Source organism: Sardina pilchardus, chromosome 1, assembly GCF_963854185.1.
Source record: "Sardina pilchardus chromosome 1, fSarPil1.1, whole genome shotgun sequence".
Classification (NCBI taxonomy): Eukaryota; Metazoa; Chordata; class Actinopteri; order Clupeiformes; family Clupeidae; genus Sardina; species Sardina pilchardus.
The window spans coordinates 38,856,407-38,874,355 of NC_084994.1; the positions used below are offsets into that span (position 1 = coordinate 38,856,407).

General features: G+C 43.8%; 3 protein-coding genes across 3 annotated transcripts; 1 reads left to right on the top strand and 2 right to left on the bottom strand.

Moving 5' to 3' along the window:
- Positions 1 to 762: 762 nt before the first annotated feature.
- Positions 763 to 3,295, top strand: LOC134078704 (small integral membrane protein 28-like). Its single transcript, XM_062534820.1, has 2 exons — positions 763 to 873; positions 2,873 to 3,295. The coding sequence occupies exons 1-2, from the start codon at positions 763 to 765 to the stop codon at positions 3,293 to 3,295; spliced, it is 534 nt and encodes a 177-aa protein (XP_062390804.1).
- Positions 3,296 to 4,917: 1,622 nt separating this feature from the next.
- LOC134090048 (uncharacterized) lies at positions 4,918 to 6,876 on the bottom strand. Its single transcript, XM_062544227.1, has 5 exons — positions 6,535 to 6,876; positions 5,805 to 6,161; positions 5,642 to 5,702; positions 5,487 to 5,537; positions 4,918 to 5,129 (listed from the first exon to the last, which is right to left on the bottom strand). The coding sequence occupies exons 1-5, from the start codon at positions 6,713 to 6,715 to the stop codon at positions 5,063 to 5,065; spliced, it is 717 nt and encodes a 238-aa protein (XP_062400211.1). The 5' UTR covers positions 6,716 to 6,876; the 3' UTR covers positions 4,918 to 5,062.
- A 622-nt stretch (positions 6,877 to 7,498) lies between these two features.
- LOC134090031 (uncharacterized) lies at positions 7,499 to 17,066 on the bottom strand. The gene is made up of 9 exons (XM_062544226.1): positions 16,998 to 17,066; positions 16,280 to 16,375; positions 15,764 to 15,838; positions 15,440 to 15,612; positions 10,567 to 10,805; positions 9,093 to 9,554; positions 8,510 to 8,579; positions 8,241 to 8,291; positions 7,499 to 7,692 (listed from the first exon to the last, which is right to left on the bottom strand). The coding sequence occupies exons 5-9, from the start codon at positions 10,757 to 10,759 to the stop codon at positions 7,620 to 7,622; spliced, it is 849 nt and encodes a 282-aa protein (XP_062400210.1). The 5' UTR covers positions 10,760 to 10,805; positions 15,440 to 15,612; positions 15,764 to 15,838; positions 16,280 to 16,375; positions 16,998 to 17,066; the 3' UTR covers positions 7,499 to 7,619.
- Between the last annotated feature and the right edge of the window lie 883 nt (positions 17,067 to 17,949).

A 17,949-nucleotide genomic window follows, 5' to 3' on the forward strand; every position in this document is an offset into this window, starting at 1 on the left:
CATCCCTCCAAACTCAACAGATGTTTGTGACTGTATACCTAGAAGTTCAAATTGAATCTGATTACCACACAAACACACACACACACACACACACACACACACACACACACACACACACACACACACACACACACACAGTATCACACACACACACACACACACACACACACACACAGAAATATATGCTCGACGGTTTGCCACAGCTGTCAGGGTTATAAACGGGGTTTCAGAAGTGTGCTACACGTGCTTGAAGTTAGAACCACGCCCCTACACAGTGGCACGGTTGGCTATAAAGCCCGACACCCACAGCTCGCTTGCATCCACGGCGCTGTAGGCTATAAATATAGACCAAATCCAGATGCATGCAGCTGTGTAAATCCCCTTCGTGAAAATTGCCTGGCGGCTTTTTCCCCCCTCGCGGTGTCATTGGCCGCCAGCTGCCCTGGATACTGGTGGATCTACATGTGTGTGCGTGTGAGTTGCCGCTTATCACGCCACGCATCCCCTCCCTCGCGAATACAATCGTCTCCCCTCGTTTATCCAGCGTTCTCCCAAGCGGGTGGGTGTTGTGTTATCTCTCTCTCTCTCTCTCTCTCTCTCTCTAACTCTCCCTCCTTCTCCCTCGGTTTGTTTAAACCATCACACTTCGTTCTGTCAGTCAACACGGCCAGTCAGTCAGTCGTGGTTCCACGCTCTCTTGTCCTCTCCGGAGTCATTCGTGACTGTCCCCGCCGCGACTTTGCGACCTGCGCCAGCAGCACCATGCGGACACTGAAGGAGAGTAGCTGGATGAAGTTCGGACCGGCCGGCCGGGGGACCTACGACTGGGTGACGGGGGCTCCATCGCCGCCGCCTCTGGAGAAGCAACTCCAGGTGAGTTAAGTTACCACACTCTTAAAAGAAGGTTATTGAGGTGCTACGTAGAACTTTGGTTTTGCAGGTTTTAAGAACCATTTAGGGGTATGAAGCATACAATAAAATACATACATATGTGTGGTTCTATGTAGCACTTTTATTTTTAAGAGTGCATTGTTCGAAGCTTCTGCCAGAAGCAAATTTGTTGAGGCCATGAGGGTTATTTAGAAAACTTCTAGATTCTAGATTGTAATCGATCAAATCGAGATCGAAAAGTGTAAAAATCTATCTATTGTCTATTGGTGTAATCAATAACACGCAGTGCAAAGTCTTTCAGTGCAATGTCATTCAGAAATATATATTTGACAGTGTTAAACCACCATGTCCTCAGTAATGTAGTGAAATTGAGCAAAGATGCTGGGCAAGCTTGAGGGAGACACGCGCTCTCTCGAGTGGCGTTCTCAGCACCGCGTGCGCTGTCCATGGTGCTTACTCGCGCAGTTAGTTTAAACTCGGCAATTCAAGTTCAAGTTCAAGAGCATGTTAAAGGTGGCGTCAAGGATTGTGCAATTTGTTTGTGTTCATGCTTATATATCAATTTATTAGCATAGGATTTTGTGCAAACCGCGTGTGCTTTTATGCAAACAACCCTCATTAAATTCTAACCAATGACCAAACAAAACACGCCAGAGAGATCGCTCACCCCTGCCGTCCACGCAGTGTTTCGTCATTGATTGGGGGACAGGTTGCTCCCACGTTGTTCTTTGTTTACAGTTTTCGGATCCTGGGCTGCCTAGACGAAATGGGAGATGGTTGCTGCATGTGACAAAAAATAAATCATGTAAAATCCCTGACTTTCCTACTTTAAAAATAAAAAAGCAATTTCGTCGACAAACTGCGATGCAGCATGGAAAACTCCAAACTCATTCTCAAAATAAATGGAGACTCGATTGCTTACTGTTGCTTCGCGAAGTCATTAGTCCAGCCTTGCCAATCACATTGATCAGAGATTCCTAAACTTTACACACTGACAGTAAACGGCATCAACAGTCAGGAAACAACATCTGTGGGTCTATCTTTGCTGTAGAATACATTTCTGTATTTCCCAACTGCATTTTTAGGTTTTAATGCGTTTGTTTGCGTGTGTTTATCACAACAAGTTTCGGGTTCGTCTCCCCCTCTCGTCTCCCCCTCTTCTAATGAACGATAGTGTTCTAGACTAGATGAACGAAGATGTTCTAGAGTCCTGAACGAAGATCTAGTTGGGCAGGGCCAGGGTAGATGCAACAGGCAGCAATCTATCAGTGGACTCTCTATCCAAATTCTTGGTTCATTTGGGGATATTGGAGTGCGCCGCAGTTTGGCCCGAGGATGAAAAACAGGGCCAGAGTCATCAAGCGAGAGAGGGCGGCATTATACGATTAGTGTTTGGGCGCTGATGGAGGTTCCGCGTGAAATTTGGGACATGCTTAACTAGACATGAAAAAAAAAAACGTCTCAAGGTCACGGTCACTCATACTGCTGTGGTTTGTTCATCCAGTGACGTAGGCCTATCTGGAAGCTGTGTCGGGCGCCGTTACCACTTCGCTGATTGCACCGTCACAAAATAATTCCACGCAGAGTGCGCAGATCAGCCGGTGCTGAACGGCACAGCCTGAAGTTCAGAGTCCATTCCAGTCCGGAGGACACAGACACTAGACCCACTTACACTGCATGTTGACAATGATACAGCTTTATCCTCACTCTAGGCCTAGTGGTTATGCTGATTGCCACTGTGACAACTTGGCCTCACCATGTAGGCTAGGCTATTAGGCCTAATTGAATCAATCTACTCGCTCGCTCATGTCGTAGAATAGTAATTGATATAGGCCTATGATCTGTGTCGATGCCACAAATATTTTTTTAAATTTGTTCAATTGTTCCATTTGGTTATTGACCAATACGTCATTTTGTTAACTTAGTAGGCCTACACTGTTTTAGGTCTTTTTTTTACTTATACATATTGTTTTGATTTAAGGGTTACCATTGGAACGAGCTCTCCAACAATGAGGACACCAGTTCCGAGATGATCCTCTACATCGTCCTGTCGGCAACGACCCTCCTCGCTCTCTGCATCCTGGGGTTCCTTCTGTATCGGGGGTGCTCGCGGAGCAAGCTGAGCCTCGCCAACGTCATCGCGCTGGACTTCCAGGACGCCGAGAGCGGCGTCGAGATCCTCTCCTCGCTCACCGGCAAGTCCGAGAGGCTCCCGAGCACCAGCTCCGACGTGTCCGACGGCGTTTTCCTCATGGTGTACCTGCCGCCGCCCTACGAAGAGACGCTCACCAAGATCACCCGGGCCGCAAGCCTGACCAGCTCCAAAGACGTTGACTCCATGAAAATAGAGGACCTGGAGGCCAAGCTCTGCCCGGAAATAAAATCCAGCGGGCGCTACGTGTGACTTGGGGGGCTGTTGGGGTAGTGGAGCTCAAATGAACAATTCAACCTCTAATTACAGTTAAGATTTCTGTCAATCTTCATTTGTTTTGTTTTTTCGCAGATTTAATACCCGACAGTCGATAAAGCCATAATGCTGAGTAGGCCTAGCCACGCGTAAGGATAACAAATTGTGCTGGACAATGGGGTTTCAAAATCAACCTTATTTATGACATGCCCGAAACCACACCGCTGTCTTTGGATTACTCACAAACCATCCGAGCAGCCAGCAGGTATTGCAGGATGGCGCCACGGGATAACTCACTCTCCGGAGAATGGTCGACTATGGAACGTAGTCCTAGGAAGCAAGATGTGTTGATGTGTTGGGTGGATACTTGTGCAATCTGGTCCCGTGCAGAGGATCGACTCATGGGTGTGTGCAAAATGCTTTGGTCATGTTAGTCATTTTAACTTTATGAATGTCAGTTTTCCTTTCTCTGTCATGCAGGCAAAATGTGAGAAGGGAAGTGATGTCAGATGAAGTTAGCTATTATACCTAAAGTGTAATGTCCATTTTCCATTTCTGTCTGTCTGTCTGTCTCTGTCTGTCTGTCCGTCTGTCTGTCTCTCTTTGCATCATCATGTGATTGTTTCAGCATAATGTAAATGTCTTATAAAATTGATTGTAACATAGGCTATCATGGATAACATCATGGATGTAAACAACATGTTTGCCATTTTTTAAATAAAGTGTTTAGATTCACATACTGCCATGTGTTTGGCTTAATTTTTTAGGCGAAGCCAATGAACCACATTGGATTTGAACGCCGATATGATCTCAAGGAACCTTTCACTGCTCCTCCACCATGACAGTGAAACCAGGTCTCATATTGTGGAACTCTCAAATTACATGTAAGCTGCATGTCGATTTATAAGATAAGCCAATTTAAAAATTAGCTAAACTAATTCCTCCCTAACGTCAGACATGTATGTTGACAGTCACGGTATGGTTTAGCTGTCCGTAGTGGCATTCTTATTATTTTTGTAATCTTTCAAACACAGTAACCTGTGACAGACCGTGCAAAAAGCACTCCAGTCCAAGGAAATTGCTCTGCGCTGTTTCGGGTTCCACCTGTAGGCCTATCAAAGATTCTAGCGCGTTCTATGATCTTTGATCTTCACCTACTTATTTTTGTGGCCCATTTCATTGTTTCCTGTTTGAAACGTTGAACACAATGTAGGTATCCCAATAAGCTACAATTTCACTGGTTTCACATATCCCCTCACTAGCCTGAGGCGTTTCCTCTCCCAAAACGGAAACATGATGTGTCTTCTCCCACGCTTCCCCCTTTATCTCAGACAATAGGTAAGGAAGAACCCCGAAAACTCGGCTTTAGTTTTGTTTATGCAGAAACAGGGCCCCCCTCTCTCTCTATATCTCTCTCTCTCCATTCTCTGTGTGTGAGAGAAGGAGAGAGACGGACTTTGTGAAGCCATCAGTTGAATGAATGAGATTGTTACGGTATAAAGTATAGGCTACACCTCTGAAACACCTTTCATCTGGCCTGGGGCAGTGATCACTAGTAGACACCATCTCAACATTTTGATTCCATTTAAATTGCACAAACTCTACTAAAACAAATCCACTTTGCAGAACTCTATGCGTTTTTATTTTTGCTTTTGAAAGGCCGTGATCGTGTAGAACAGTTGCAATCGGACAACACTACAAGATATACAAATGGGGAAATTACTGCGCTTGTGCTACTCTCACAATATGGGCTTGAGTCGCTCACTAGCAGGCGGCGAAGTACTCCGTGTAGTCCACGGCGCTGCACTCCGGCTGGAACAGCAGCGCCATCCTGCGACACGAGAGAAGAGCGAAACAGATGTTGGCCTCTAAAATAGTGGCAGCTTGTGGATGAGGCATACAAAGAAAATACTGTAAGATATAGACTACAAGATATAGACCATAGGTTTAGTTACTCAGCAAAATTAAATACGTTTTAAATGAAAACATACAGGATAAACCAACATGCAACAAGGCCGTTTATCTTTGGAAATAGTTATAAGCGATGCTGCAGACGATAACCTTCATAAAAGAAAGTCGCATTTATTCATACTGATTTACACTACTGCAATGTCCTTTCCTCAAACAGGACGGCAGGCCTACTGGCTACTTGCAATTAGTAGGCTATAGACCTATTTCTGATACTCACATTTTCTTTAAGAGAGCCTTGGCCTCAGTATGTTCACCAGGGCTGGACATCCTGTTTGTGAGATATAAAATATCCGGCATGAGAAGAAACATGTTGAGATAATTCCCTCTTTGTAACCAACCACAATGACCCAATGTTATGCCCTTTCCACTTACATTTTGGCTTTAATTTCTTCAGCGCAGGCGATATCATCAGTGATATCATCATCCAGAAAGGCTTAAAGAAAACAAAAGAGATGTAAGAATTGAGCTGACAATTATATTATGGCATCCTAAATGTCCACTCAATATTAGGCTATGAAGTTCATTTTTAAGTTACCTTGGCAGTCCGTCTGGCAGATGTTCAGTGATGGCACGGAACCGGACACGCACATGACGCGGTCGCTCATCTGGAAAATGCCGTAGAGGGTCCACAGCTCTCCGCTCTGCTCGACCAACTCCTCGCTGCTGCTGCTGCTGCTACTGCTGCTGCTGCTGCTGCTACCACCAGATCCCTCCTCGGACTTGGAGCCCATGAACTTGGCAATTGCAAACCGTGAGCCTCCAGCGCCGGCTGCCCGTCTACCCCGGCGCCTTCCTCCTTGACTTCCAGAAGAACCCTGGGAGTCTTGGGTGACCATCAGCTGGTTTACAGCGCTGGTGTCGAAGCCAGAGGTGAGTTCTACGTGGCAAACGACTTGAAGGCAAAGCAATCAGGAAAAAATAGCATGTCAAAACCATCACATGCTCAACATCAAAAACAAACTCGCAACCAAATTTGTGATTTCATAGGAATCGATCAACCCCTATCTTCAGATAGCAGCACCTGATGTGGCATGCTATTGCAAAGTGTGATTAGGCTACTGAGAGCGGTCGCGGGTGTTAAACTTTTCTATATATTCAATTATTTGGCCATTAGGCTATGAGGTGCCCTGGCCGTCTCTATTACTAAATCAACATTTTGTCATGCAAGCAGTGCATTAGCTAAGGCCTACAGCCAGTTTACAAGGGTGCTATAATATAAAGGTGTGAGTTGGACGCAGGTATTTTCAGGCAGTATAGTAACTCACTCTTCGCCATCAGATCTTCTGCGTCAATCATGAGTAGGACGTGCTCGGGCAGCTTGTTGAAGGCCTCTTGCATGTGATTCCTGACCTCGCATTTGGACAGCACCGCTCCTTCGCTGTTGCCGACCACCATCGCCAACACGGCGAGCGCGGCCAACATTCCAGCACGTAGAGTTGTCCGCATGATTTCACCTGTTGTAGATCTCTTTCTGCGATGCTCTTGTTCACTAGGCTAAACCAAAAACGTTTGTCTGGAATGGAGAGACTTGTTACCCTTTATAGGCCCACTCCATCATTTTTTCTCGCAGCTTTCCCACGCCCTGCTTTGTGGCCTCTTTGTCAGATGTCCTGTCCTCAAGTGTCAATTGACGCCTGAATAACAGTCCACACTCTGTGACCGTAGTGTAACGTTTCAAGGGTGGTGCTGCTGATACACAGAACAGAAGACAAACAGTGGGCTAAACTCTGTGTCATGTCGGACTAGACATAATAAAAACCCGCCCATGCCGAGATCGTATCTCTGCAGGATTCAAGTAAGGTCTAGTCATGCGGCACCAAACTGTCACTGGATACAGACATAATCTTCCTGTGGCGACTGTAAACAACCAAATAAAATCGCAACAACAACGACAACAACAACGCTTGCTTTCTTCCATAGTCCACATTCTGTGCAGCGATCTCATCTAAAGATATCTTTGTATTTTGTAGCGACAGGGTCAGATATAGACCAAGAGATCAGCCAAATTTGGAGAAAATACATCATGCAAGTTGAGGTCTAATTGTTGCAATAACCAAAACCTTGTGGCTACAATGGCAATGTGTGGCATCACTACATTTTGAGTCCTATGAAAGAAAATATTGAAATGTATATGTAAATATTAAAACATTAAAGGACAATGACAAGCTGAATTCTTTCAATAGTTCAAACTGTTTTATTAGAATGACAGAAGTTGAGGAGGGCTATACTCTTTACACATGGCAGACAGCAGCACAAATACGGTGGAGATGTTGGGAGCAGGATATCACAGGGAAAGGAGAAGACGGGGCGTTGTTCTGCATCTCATCGGTCGGTTGGTCAGTCCGTTTGGTCAGTCTGTGCACTCGGCGAAGTACTCAGCGGCGACAGCAGAGCGGCATTCCTTAGGGAACATCATTGCCATCCTGCAACAACAACATGCCTCTGTTAGACTCAGGTGGAGATGGGGTTTGGTGATTTAGGGAAAGGCCTACTTAAGTTTATTGTGTTGGATTCAAATTGATTATCGATTTTATTTGTTGGTTGTTCATGTATATATATATATTTTTTACTATTTTTGCAGGGTTCAATCAATCAATCAATATTTTGTAATGACACAATTTTTTATAGAAAACAATGCAATTCTAAGTGCTTCCATCACTGACTAAATTGTGTTGAAAGCAACAATAATGAAGCCATTGGAAATGGTACACTGTCACACACACACACACACACACACACACACACACACACACACACACACACACACACACACACACACACACACACACACACACACACACACTTTCAACAAAACTCAGGGATTTTTTATGCTTGTAATTATACAGTAAGCCCTGTTGGGGCAAAGAAACCAAAAATAGCCTTTTCAACCATTAATAATATGTAAGAGATCGAGGTGTTTGAGTCCGTTAATTGTCTTCTGGAACACTGGAACAAATGGGTGTCTACTTACATTTTGGCCTTCATGGCGAGAGCCATGAATTTCTGCTTCGGATCCAATTTCCTGAAAGAGAAGAAAGGGAACACTTTAGCGGCCTGCACAAAATGTTCTAAAGAATGACATGTGAAAGATAGGGTATATTATTATTATTATTATTATTATTATTATTATTATTATAATCATCATCATCATTATTATTTTATTGTTATTGTTATTGTTATTGTTATTGTTATTGTTATTGTTGTTGTTGTTATTGTTGTTGTTGTTGTTATTGTTATTACATTTTCTCATGGGTTCTCTTCAATTCCTTTACACAGTCGATGTCATCACTGATATCATCATCAATCAAATCTATGGGGGGGGGGGGAAACAACAATTATTATTATGTAACAATTAAGGCAACTACTTGCCTATTAGTAATGGATACACTACATCCTATCCTGTCCTCGCATTATAACAGCATTATAAGGACTCCCCACTCAGGGTCTCACTAGATCCAAAACTCTACTGGTCACAGTCCAATCTAATGACATTAATGATAATAATCTGCTAATAAAAGAGGCAACAGGTGCTAGTTAAAAACCTTATAGTAATTTCCTGTGTATTAGCCACATTGTGTATAAGTCGCACGATAAAAGAAACAAAGCCATATTAATACCATATTACACTGCCCCCGTGCATGAGCCTCATAGCGAATACATTTTGTAAAATCAATGTATATAAGCCGCGGCTAATAGTTGGGAAATTACGGTATTTTACTGGGGCACAGCAGTTGAACAATAGGGCACTAAGGACCACTCCCCTCCACACACACACACACACACACACACACACACACACACCCCTCGTCCAGCCCAGACTCACCACTGCAGGGCATTTGGCAGACGTTCAGTGAGGGCGTGTCGTCAGTCTCGCACACCACACGGTCAGCCAGCTGAAAGATGCCGTAGAGCGTCCAGGTGGAGGAATCCTCCTCCACCTCCGCCTCCACCTCGTCGGGCTCCTCCTGGCTGTCCTCCTCCTCCTTCACGGGCTTGGGTCGCCCCCCCCACGGCCGACCCCCCATGGGGCGGAACCTGCCCATCAACGCGCGCTTGCCCCGGCGGGGGGGCGTCCAGGGACGGCCGAAGGACTTGCCCCAGGGAGGACGCACCGGCCTCTCGGGCTTGTCGTCCTGCTGCTCGCTGCTGACTTCGCCCGGGGAGGCGGAACTCTCGCCACTGTCGTCGCTCTTGGAGGGCAGGCCGGGGAAGGAGGGCTTGGAGGTGTCCAGGACGGTCACGTGGCTCGTGTTGAACTGGGTGGTGAACTCGATCTTACAGACGACTTGGGGGAGAGAGAGAGAGAGAGAGAGAGAGAGAGAGAGAGAGAGAGAGAGAGAGAGAGGAGGAGGAGGAGGAAGAGAATGGTCAGGGTTTCATCAGACTCTTCCCAACAGGTTTTTCCATTCTGCTCTGTGAGAGAATAGTGCCTAATATGGTAACATGTCCTAGTCCCACCACCGTCGTACATTACAGATGACTGGGGAGAGACAGAGAAGAGGAGGAGGAGGAGAAGGAGGAGGAGGAGGAGGAGGAGATGAGGAGGAGGAGGAGGAGGAGTGTAGGTGAGAGAATGTAAGAGGAGCAAAAAGAATGGTCAGGGTTTTCCTCAGCTTTTCGACAGGTTTTTAATTCTGTTCTGCGAGAATAGTGCTTAATATGCCAACATGTCCTACAGTTCCACCTTTACATTGCAGATGACTGAAGAGAGACAGAGGAGGAGGAGGAGGAGGAAGAGGAAGAGGAGAAGGAGGAGGCAAAGTGTAGGTGAGAGAATGAATTGAATGAATGAGAGAATGGTCAGGATCAGGCTCAGGCGGTCTTTGGTATTATTGGCCTTCCAGGCAGCGCTGCCTTCAAGGCACTACTCCCCTCAGTTTAGGGGTAGGATGGCGGTTGAAGGGGTTAAGGTTAGGAATAGGGTAAAGGTAGTGCCTTTTAGGCCGTGCTGCCTGGAAGGTGCCGTTGGGGGCAAAAAAACATCATTGAGCGGCTCAGCCCCTTCTTGACGGGGTTCTCTCGGTCTCTGACCCTCATACACTTGGTTTCACAATCAGTCAGAAGTGAATGCCACTAAATGGAAAAAAAAAATCACTCAACATTCACCACATTCAGTGAGGGAAATGACGGATCATTAGTCACCCTTTACTTTCATACAACACACACAAAGAGCTTCTATTTTCAAATACAACATGAACACTCATTTTTCATCAAATTTAGTTTAAAAAAAAAAGTTTTTTTAAAAAATAAAAAATAAAAAATTAAAAAAAAATACATAACCATGCAGGACCACTCACTCTTAGCCAGAATGTCCTCCATGTTGAACCGGCCCATCCTCCCGTCGCCGTCGTCGTCCATGTCGGGCAGCATGGCCTCCAGTTCCGCCTTCATCTCGCACTTGGTCAGCACCAGTCCCTCGGCTGGACCGACGACCAGCGCCACCACCGTCGCCGCCGCCAGAAGTCCCAGCATCTCACCCAGCGCCTTCATGGCAGGTACTTGTGTGGAGCGTCACTTACACACCTCGCCTGTCACTCTGCAGAGAGTCGGGGGAGGAATAGGTTGTCGTTGTTGTGTTTGAAGGTCTGAGGCAGGCGAGCCAAGCTTTATGTACAGTTTCGAGAGGCGAAGTGGGAGGGTATGGTTGGTGTCGTGTTAAACTCCAGACTGTAATTTACAGCTCTGTTCGGTACACGTAATTAGGGTCCCTGAAGAGTTGAGGGTGACAAAAGGTTGCTGCGATTGTGATGAACTCGACTGACGTATAGGCCTATACGAGACCTTTCTGCCCCTTTCCGCCTCTTGTCCCTCTGTCACGTTTTTCCTTGGCCGTGGGGTAAACGTTCAACAGCCTCACAATGGACTGACGGTGGCATTTCAAAAGAAAGAAAAAGAACACAAGGGTGAAACTTGAGACACTCAGGGGATTAGTTCAACAAGTGGCGAAGCGGAGATTGCGTGATCATCGTTGGAGATAAGAACAAACTCAGAGGCGACCCTTTTTTTTAATGAACAATGCAACAAAACTCTCATGTTGATCGAATGAAAACTGTATGATGGGCTTCTGTGCCTGAAGTCATGACCACACAAAGAGATATATGGTGATGTAAAGAGAGAAGCATTGAAATCAAGACTTCATCAAATCATTGGCATATGATGTGTCTAGAATGACCAGTAATACCAGTGGTCGTCTATGTGTCTGTCGTACTATTTCAGTGTACATTTGATGCAGTCTGAATGTATAAACTGAATATAATCGAACGACACCATAACAATGACCGTTATAGCCAGATTTGGTATGTATAAATGGACAAAATGAATTGTTCTACTCAGTCAGTAGACTTACCTGTAGCCAAAGCTGGACCTTCCTGGACTCCAAAAGGTCCGGAAGGACTGTTTTTTTTTTGTGCCTGTTGTGATGGTGCTGGCATGCTCTATAGCCTTTATAAGGGGAGAGGCTGACAGACATAACCCCTGGCCTGCCGACTCTTGTTCAACTTTGACATGGACAATGACACTAGTGACCAAAAGATTGAAGGATGCGGGATTAGTTAGCAGGATGTTGGACGACCGGATCACCTACAAAATATTATTTTGCAATGAAGCCTCTGTTACGTTGTGGTCCATTGTGGAATGCAAGGCATTTATTTGCATGTTAGACCCCACATATTACCCTCAGGATCTCTCTGTGCACATATTTGCCATTACTGACGCAGGGTGAAGGTCAGCTTTGTTAGACCCACATATCCTCAGGATCTCTCTGTGCACATATTTGCCATTACTGACGCAGGGTGAAAGGTCAGCTTTGTTGTCACACAGAACCAAGTTTAACTATAGATCATAACATGCAACATACATTACCATGTAGAACGTAACACACATAACCCCTAGGATATAACACATGTAGGATGTGTGACATACATTTTCCCTATGTAGGATGTAACATACATTACTCCTAGGATATAACACACATTACATCCTACACATTACCCATACTGTATGTAGGATGTAACACACATTCCCCCTGTGTTATACAGCACTGGTAGAGTGAATGATGTGGTTTGATTAAATGGAAGGACAATCATATAAAAGTAGATTATGCAAATAATTTCGGATGTCATTTTGTGCTGTTTTCTCTTTGTGTGTATATTTAGATGTAGCCTATGTCATTTGAGCTGTATCCTCATTGTGAATATATTGTAGACACATCTCATGTTACTCCAACAGGGGAGTATGAGAGGATTTGGTGGTAGGGCGGAGGTTGTTATGTAACAGTACAAATGGGGAGTCAGCTACAGAGACCTTATAGATTTCCAAACATCAGGTGACAGTATCAGTGATCTTACACACACACACACACACACACACCACTCATAAAGCTATCTAAAACAGACATTCACATACTTGATCATCAGTTTTAAATGATCGACGTATTCTCTTTCTTTTGCTTCTTTTGCTAGAATTACGAAACGTGTTTATATACAGATTCAGAGTGAGGGTGTTACCTGATCGGTCAGAAACTGGGCAGGTAATCTCTTTCCCATATACTGTATGTTATTGTGCAACTACGAAATTGCTCAAATAAAAGCCTTGTTTGTTCTAGTTCAGTGAATCATGGTGGGTGGGTTAAGGCAGAGGTCACTCTCTCTCTCTCTCTCTCTCTCTCTCTCTCTCTCTCTCTCTCTCTCTCTGTCTCTCTCTCTCTCTCTCACACACACACACACACACACACACACACAAACACAAACTCTGTATGACAACAAAGACTGTGTTTGATGTAACATGCCTCCATCTAACAGATCCTCATCATAAAGACACATTCTATTTTTTATCTGATAACACAATACCCTGCACTACTTTAAAATCCCTCTCCTGGACAACGCCAAAAAGGGCTCAGGGTTTAACTATACAAACAACAGCATCATCCTAGTTCTTGCCAACCATTTTGATGCTCTGGAACTTGATCTGGAGATATGCACTACACTAAGACATGTCATATCCAGTTTCAGTTAATTTTGTTGTCATTCTTTTTTTTTTTTTGAAAAAGTGATTTACCTCTTTTTACTGAGCACTACCAGGGGTACCAATACATGTAGACAGAGAGTGTTGCACTATGTATATGGCTAGGCACAGATTGTATGAAGAGATCATAGGAGGGTTGTGAGGATACTAAGGATGTTTTATAAATAAAAGTGGTGACAAACTTTTTGTTTTCGTAATACTTAAATGCCTTCCTAAGCAGGTTCTCCCTTTTAAGCATCATGTGAAAATATGAAATAAATGGTTTTATTTAATCAATATTGCATCATCCAACCCGTCTAGGTAGCCAGCTAAGAGGCATCTGTTGATGTTGCTGGGGTCATAGGTCAAGTTGCTAGTGACACTGTAGTCATGAGTTCAGTGTTCTGATTTCACAATCACATGACCTGGTGAAAGCCACCCATTCACTTCTGTTTGCTTTTGAAGTGTTGATAAGCCTTAGTCATCTATGAGGTCACAACAACAGTGTTTACCCATCTAGGCCAGAGGTTATCAAAGATGCCAGTCATGTTAATCGAGCAGGAAACTAAATTCATTCCAAGCATTCCAAGGCTATTTATTTTGGATGGTTTCCAGTGCTGCTGTGACAAGTGTGTGTCTGTTGCTTCTCGGCTGACGTTATGTCTGGGATGGAGATGTTGTCGCTCTCTGTTTAGTGACTTGCAAGGGTTGTGGGTGGGAGCGTAGTGTATACTTGGTCTCAGCAGGGGCTGTGGGGAAGAAACAGGGCACCTTAACAAAAATGTTTACCAAAAAAATTCTGTTAGCATAGATGTTTGGAATTTGGTACTATTATGTTTTACAATTGTTGAAGTATTGTTTTTTCCTTTAATATGATGGTTAGTATTGTTTTATGCATATTGCTGCATTGTGCTATAGCTTATTCCTTTTTTTGTTTTGTTTTATTTATTATTTTTTCATTTTTTTTTTTCTGTTTTTGTTCTTATATCTTTATAAGTAAGTCTGTGAGTGTTTAATAACTAAATAACTAAATAAATAAGGAGAAATCCAGCGAGTTTTGAAACAGATCTCCACTTCTCGAGGTCACGGAGTAGCCCACTAAATGTGACTGTGTCTATGACTATGACTATATGACTAACTTAGCTCCATAACTAATGGCATGTTTTACACCCAGACCTGATGAAGTCCTCAGCTGAACCGATTGTTCCTCGTCGCCAGCCTGAAAGTGACCTACATGCAGCCGCAGGCAGCCTTTCTATTTTCCTCCCAGGATCTAAGTTGGAGCGGATCAGAGTGTTCCCGAAGATCCTAGCTGGATAGCGGCACATCCTACTTCACTCTCAAAGTGTAGAGAAAACAGTCTCAAGGAGAGTATAAATAGCCCCGGAGATGCTATTTTCAGTCGGAGCGCGGCTAATGCGCTGTATACTCTATCAGTTGAAGTTATGAGGAGACAAAATGATCAAAATATGCCCCGGTGGGATGAGCACATTGCTTGGTATTGTACTGACAAGCTGTGCTTTGAGAAAATAGGTTACTCACTAAAGAAAAAAGAAGAAAAAGCTAGACAATATATAAATTCGCTACACCACACCATACTCTACACACCATTACAGAATGTCATGCGTGCAAGAGCTGCTTTGGCCCAGCTGACTTGTGGGCATGCTATTCGTTTTCACTAGTCTTTTGCCGACGCTTTGTTACATATTTGTCTCAGCACACAGATACAGATGTGACCTCAGAGTACAGAGTATGCGAGCAGCTCTTAGAAATGAAAACATTTAAAAACAATCTCAGGTACTGTAAAGCATGGAAACCCATATATGGGAAAGGCCACAACTTGGGCTATTGTCATTGTATTCCCCTATATGGAAAAAGGCCTCTAAAATAGTACAGTTTAATCACACTTCTCGAGTGCAATATAAGATTAGAGCTTGCATACAAGTTTACCAGAAATTACACATTGACCTTCAAATAGGTCATAAAGGAAACATACATTTTATGGTTCTGTATGAAGCATCCCATACGTATAGGCCTAAGTGGGCTGATACTGTTATTTTAAGGACTATTAGAAAAGATCATGAATTTGACACACACTGTTCCATATGGGTCACAATTTGGATTACAGTGTCTGTTGGCTAAATTTTTTTTAGTGAGACTGACACTGACCATAGAGGCCTGACCACGCGCCAAACTGGTGCTGATAGGTTGTCATGGCGGCAGTGCTGGATGGCGCCATAGCCGCCTGACTGGCCAGCAGGTCGAAGCTCCGCAGGTGTTGATCGTGCTCTCCACCGCCTGGACAGGTCTCTGGGGAGGACTGCAGGCTAGCAAACCTCACCCTGTGGGATCACAGATGACCATTTCAAAATATAAACTCACCGATATGTGTGAATTTATTTGCAACGTTAGCGAGTTAAGAATTCTTTTCCCCAAACATTGAATGATAATTCATTGAGATTTATATTTATATTAAGTTTATCTGCAAACTACCTGCGACTGGGTGAGGGTAGGGTATGAACTCTTCCTAGTTGTCCTGGATACATGCCACTAACGTCCCTTCCTTGCCTATGTGGGACGTGCACACACACACACACACACACACACACACACACACACACACACACACACACACACACACACACACACACACACACACACACACACACACAATTTTGTATTATGTATTAAATTTTTTTCCCTTTATGGTGCACAATCAGCTTTCCACTGCATTCATTACTGTCCAAGGAACCTCATAAAACACAAAGCACAAAGCATTCACATTTACACAACGTCATTTAGCTGACGATTTTATTCAAAGGAAAAAGAGAACCAATCAACGTACAGGGCTACAAGCACATGTTAGTGCAGCAATCAGTACTACTATAGAACCATAGAATTCACATAGGCCTAAGTGACAGTTCTAGAAGGGGCATAGTCCGGTGGAGAGTTCTAGACTCAGCATGTCCAGTTGTTGCATTTGGTTAGCATGCACACTCATCTCCTTACCTCACTGCTTTCTTGGACAGCTGGTGCAACTCACTGCTGTCCAGCCGCCTCTCTCTAAACTCATGGAGTCGGATGGCCAGTCCTGGTCCAGACATCCTGTGGGCAACAGGAAAGCCACAGGCAAGCTCACTGAGTCCCATGCCACGGCCACTGAGCGCAACAATGCACCGCGGTGGCTTCAGTCTAACACACGCTATCTGAGGTGTTCCACATCGTCCCCTTAGAATTATAGGGTTCTAACTGCATTCTGAGTAGTTCTGAGACATTCAACTTCAAAGTCTTAGAATTCCATAGAGTTGTATATTGATAAGTGGAACAGGACTCTTTAGATATAATGTCCAAAAGTGCATACAACTTCAATCAAGACACAACTCACACTCTTAAAAAAAGGGTTCTTGTGGTGCTATGCAGAACCATGCAGGCTTTAAAGAACCTCAAGGGTTCCTTTGATGAACTTTGGTTTAAAGAACCATTTAGGGGTGCCATATGAAGCATGCAATAGTTTGTCCATTTTTGGTTCCATGTAGCACCTTTTTCTAAGAGTGCCAACTCAACTCAACTCAACTCAACTAAGGTTGAGTCTGATATCTACTGTAGATGAAGGTATTGCACAGGGATTCTGCTTTTATCCTCATTTGGCTATCATCGTTTAAAACAAAAAAATAAATATGCACAATGACAATGCACGAATACAGCTTTAAAGATAGTGTCTTCTTACCTTGGTGGTTCAAGATGTCTGAGCTGGACAGTGGTCACAGTTGCATATCTCTCTCTCTCTCTCTCTCTCTCTCTCCCCCCCCACGGGGTGTCCTTTTGCTCCTGTTACTGCGGAACAGAAACCTGACCCAGGCAGGTATCGCAGAGATGACCACACAACAGGACACCATGTGACTTCCTAAAACACCTGAACTCTGAGCTCATCAGAGCTATGTGGAAACTGTAGCGAATTGCAAGGATGGGATTGTGTTGTTTACAAGAGGTCAATTACTTCTTGTATGTGGCCCTCAGTTTTGGCAGGCAACACACCTAAATATAAGTTATCTGTTTAGCCTATTGTCTGCTATTTGACAACATGTTAGTGTCAAACTTGAAACAAAGTAGGTAGCTGAAACCAATTAAAAAATGTAATCTGTTTTGTGGTAAAAAATAAAATAAAATAAAATAAATAACAATGCCATTCCATGTTCATCACTCAGCCTAAATCTAATTATTTATGTTGTTAATTATTTCAAAACAACACTAGGGGGAGACACATTTCAATCATCTTTCATATTCTGTCCTCAATCAAAAAGGCTTTCGCCAAAAAAAAAAAAAAAAAAAAATCACAGCAAAAAGCTTACACTATTATGGATATTTGATATTACTTAGATTACTCTTAGCAACCATGAAAATGCCAAGCCAGGCTCTCCTCGGGTCGTAATTTCAGTTCTTTGTTTCCGACTTGTTTTAAGAGGTTGGATTAGAGATGCTTTTGTGAAACAAAGCACACCCCCATTCCAAAATAGTCTCACCATCTTACAGAGGATAGGCTACTAAGTCTAAAAAAACCCTCATGGAATGTAATAGAAAACTTAACTTATAACCCAAAGTCAATCAGTTTATTGGTTTTATTTTCAGTCAGACATAAAATGCGATATAGCTTAAGCCATTGGGCTGCCAAATAAGGTTGG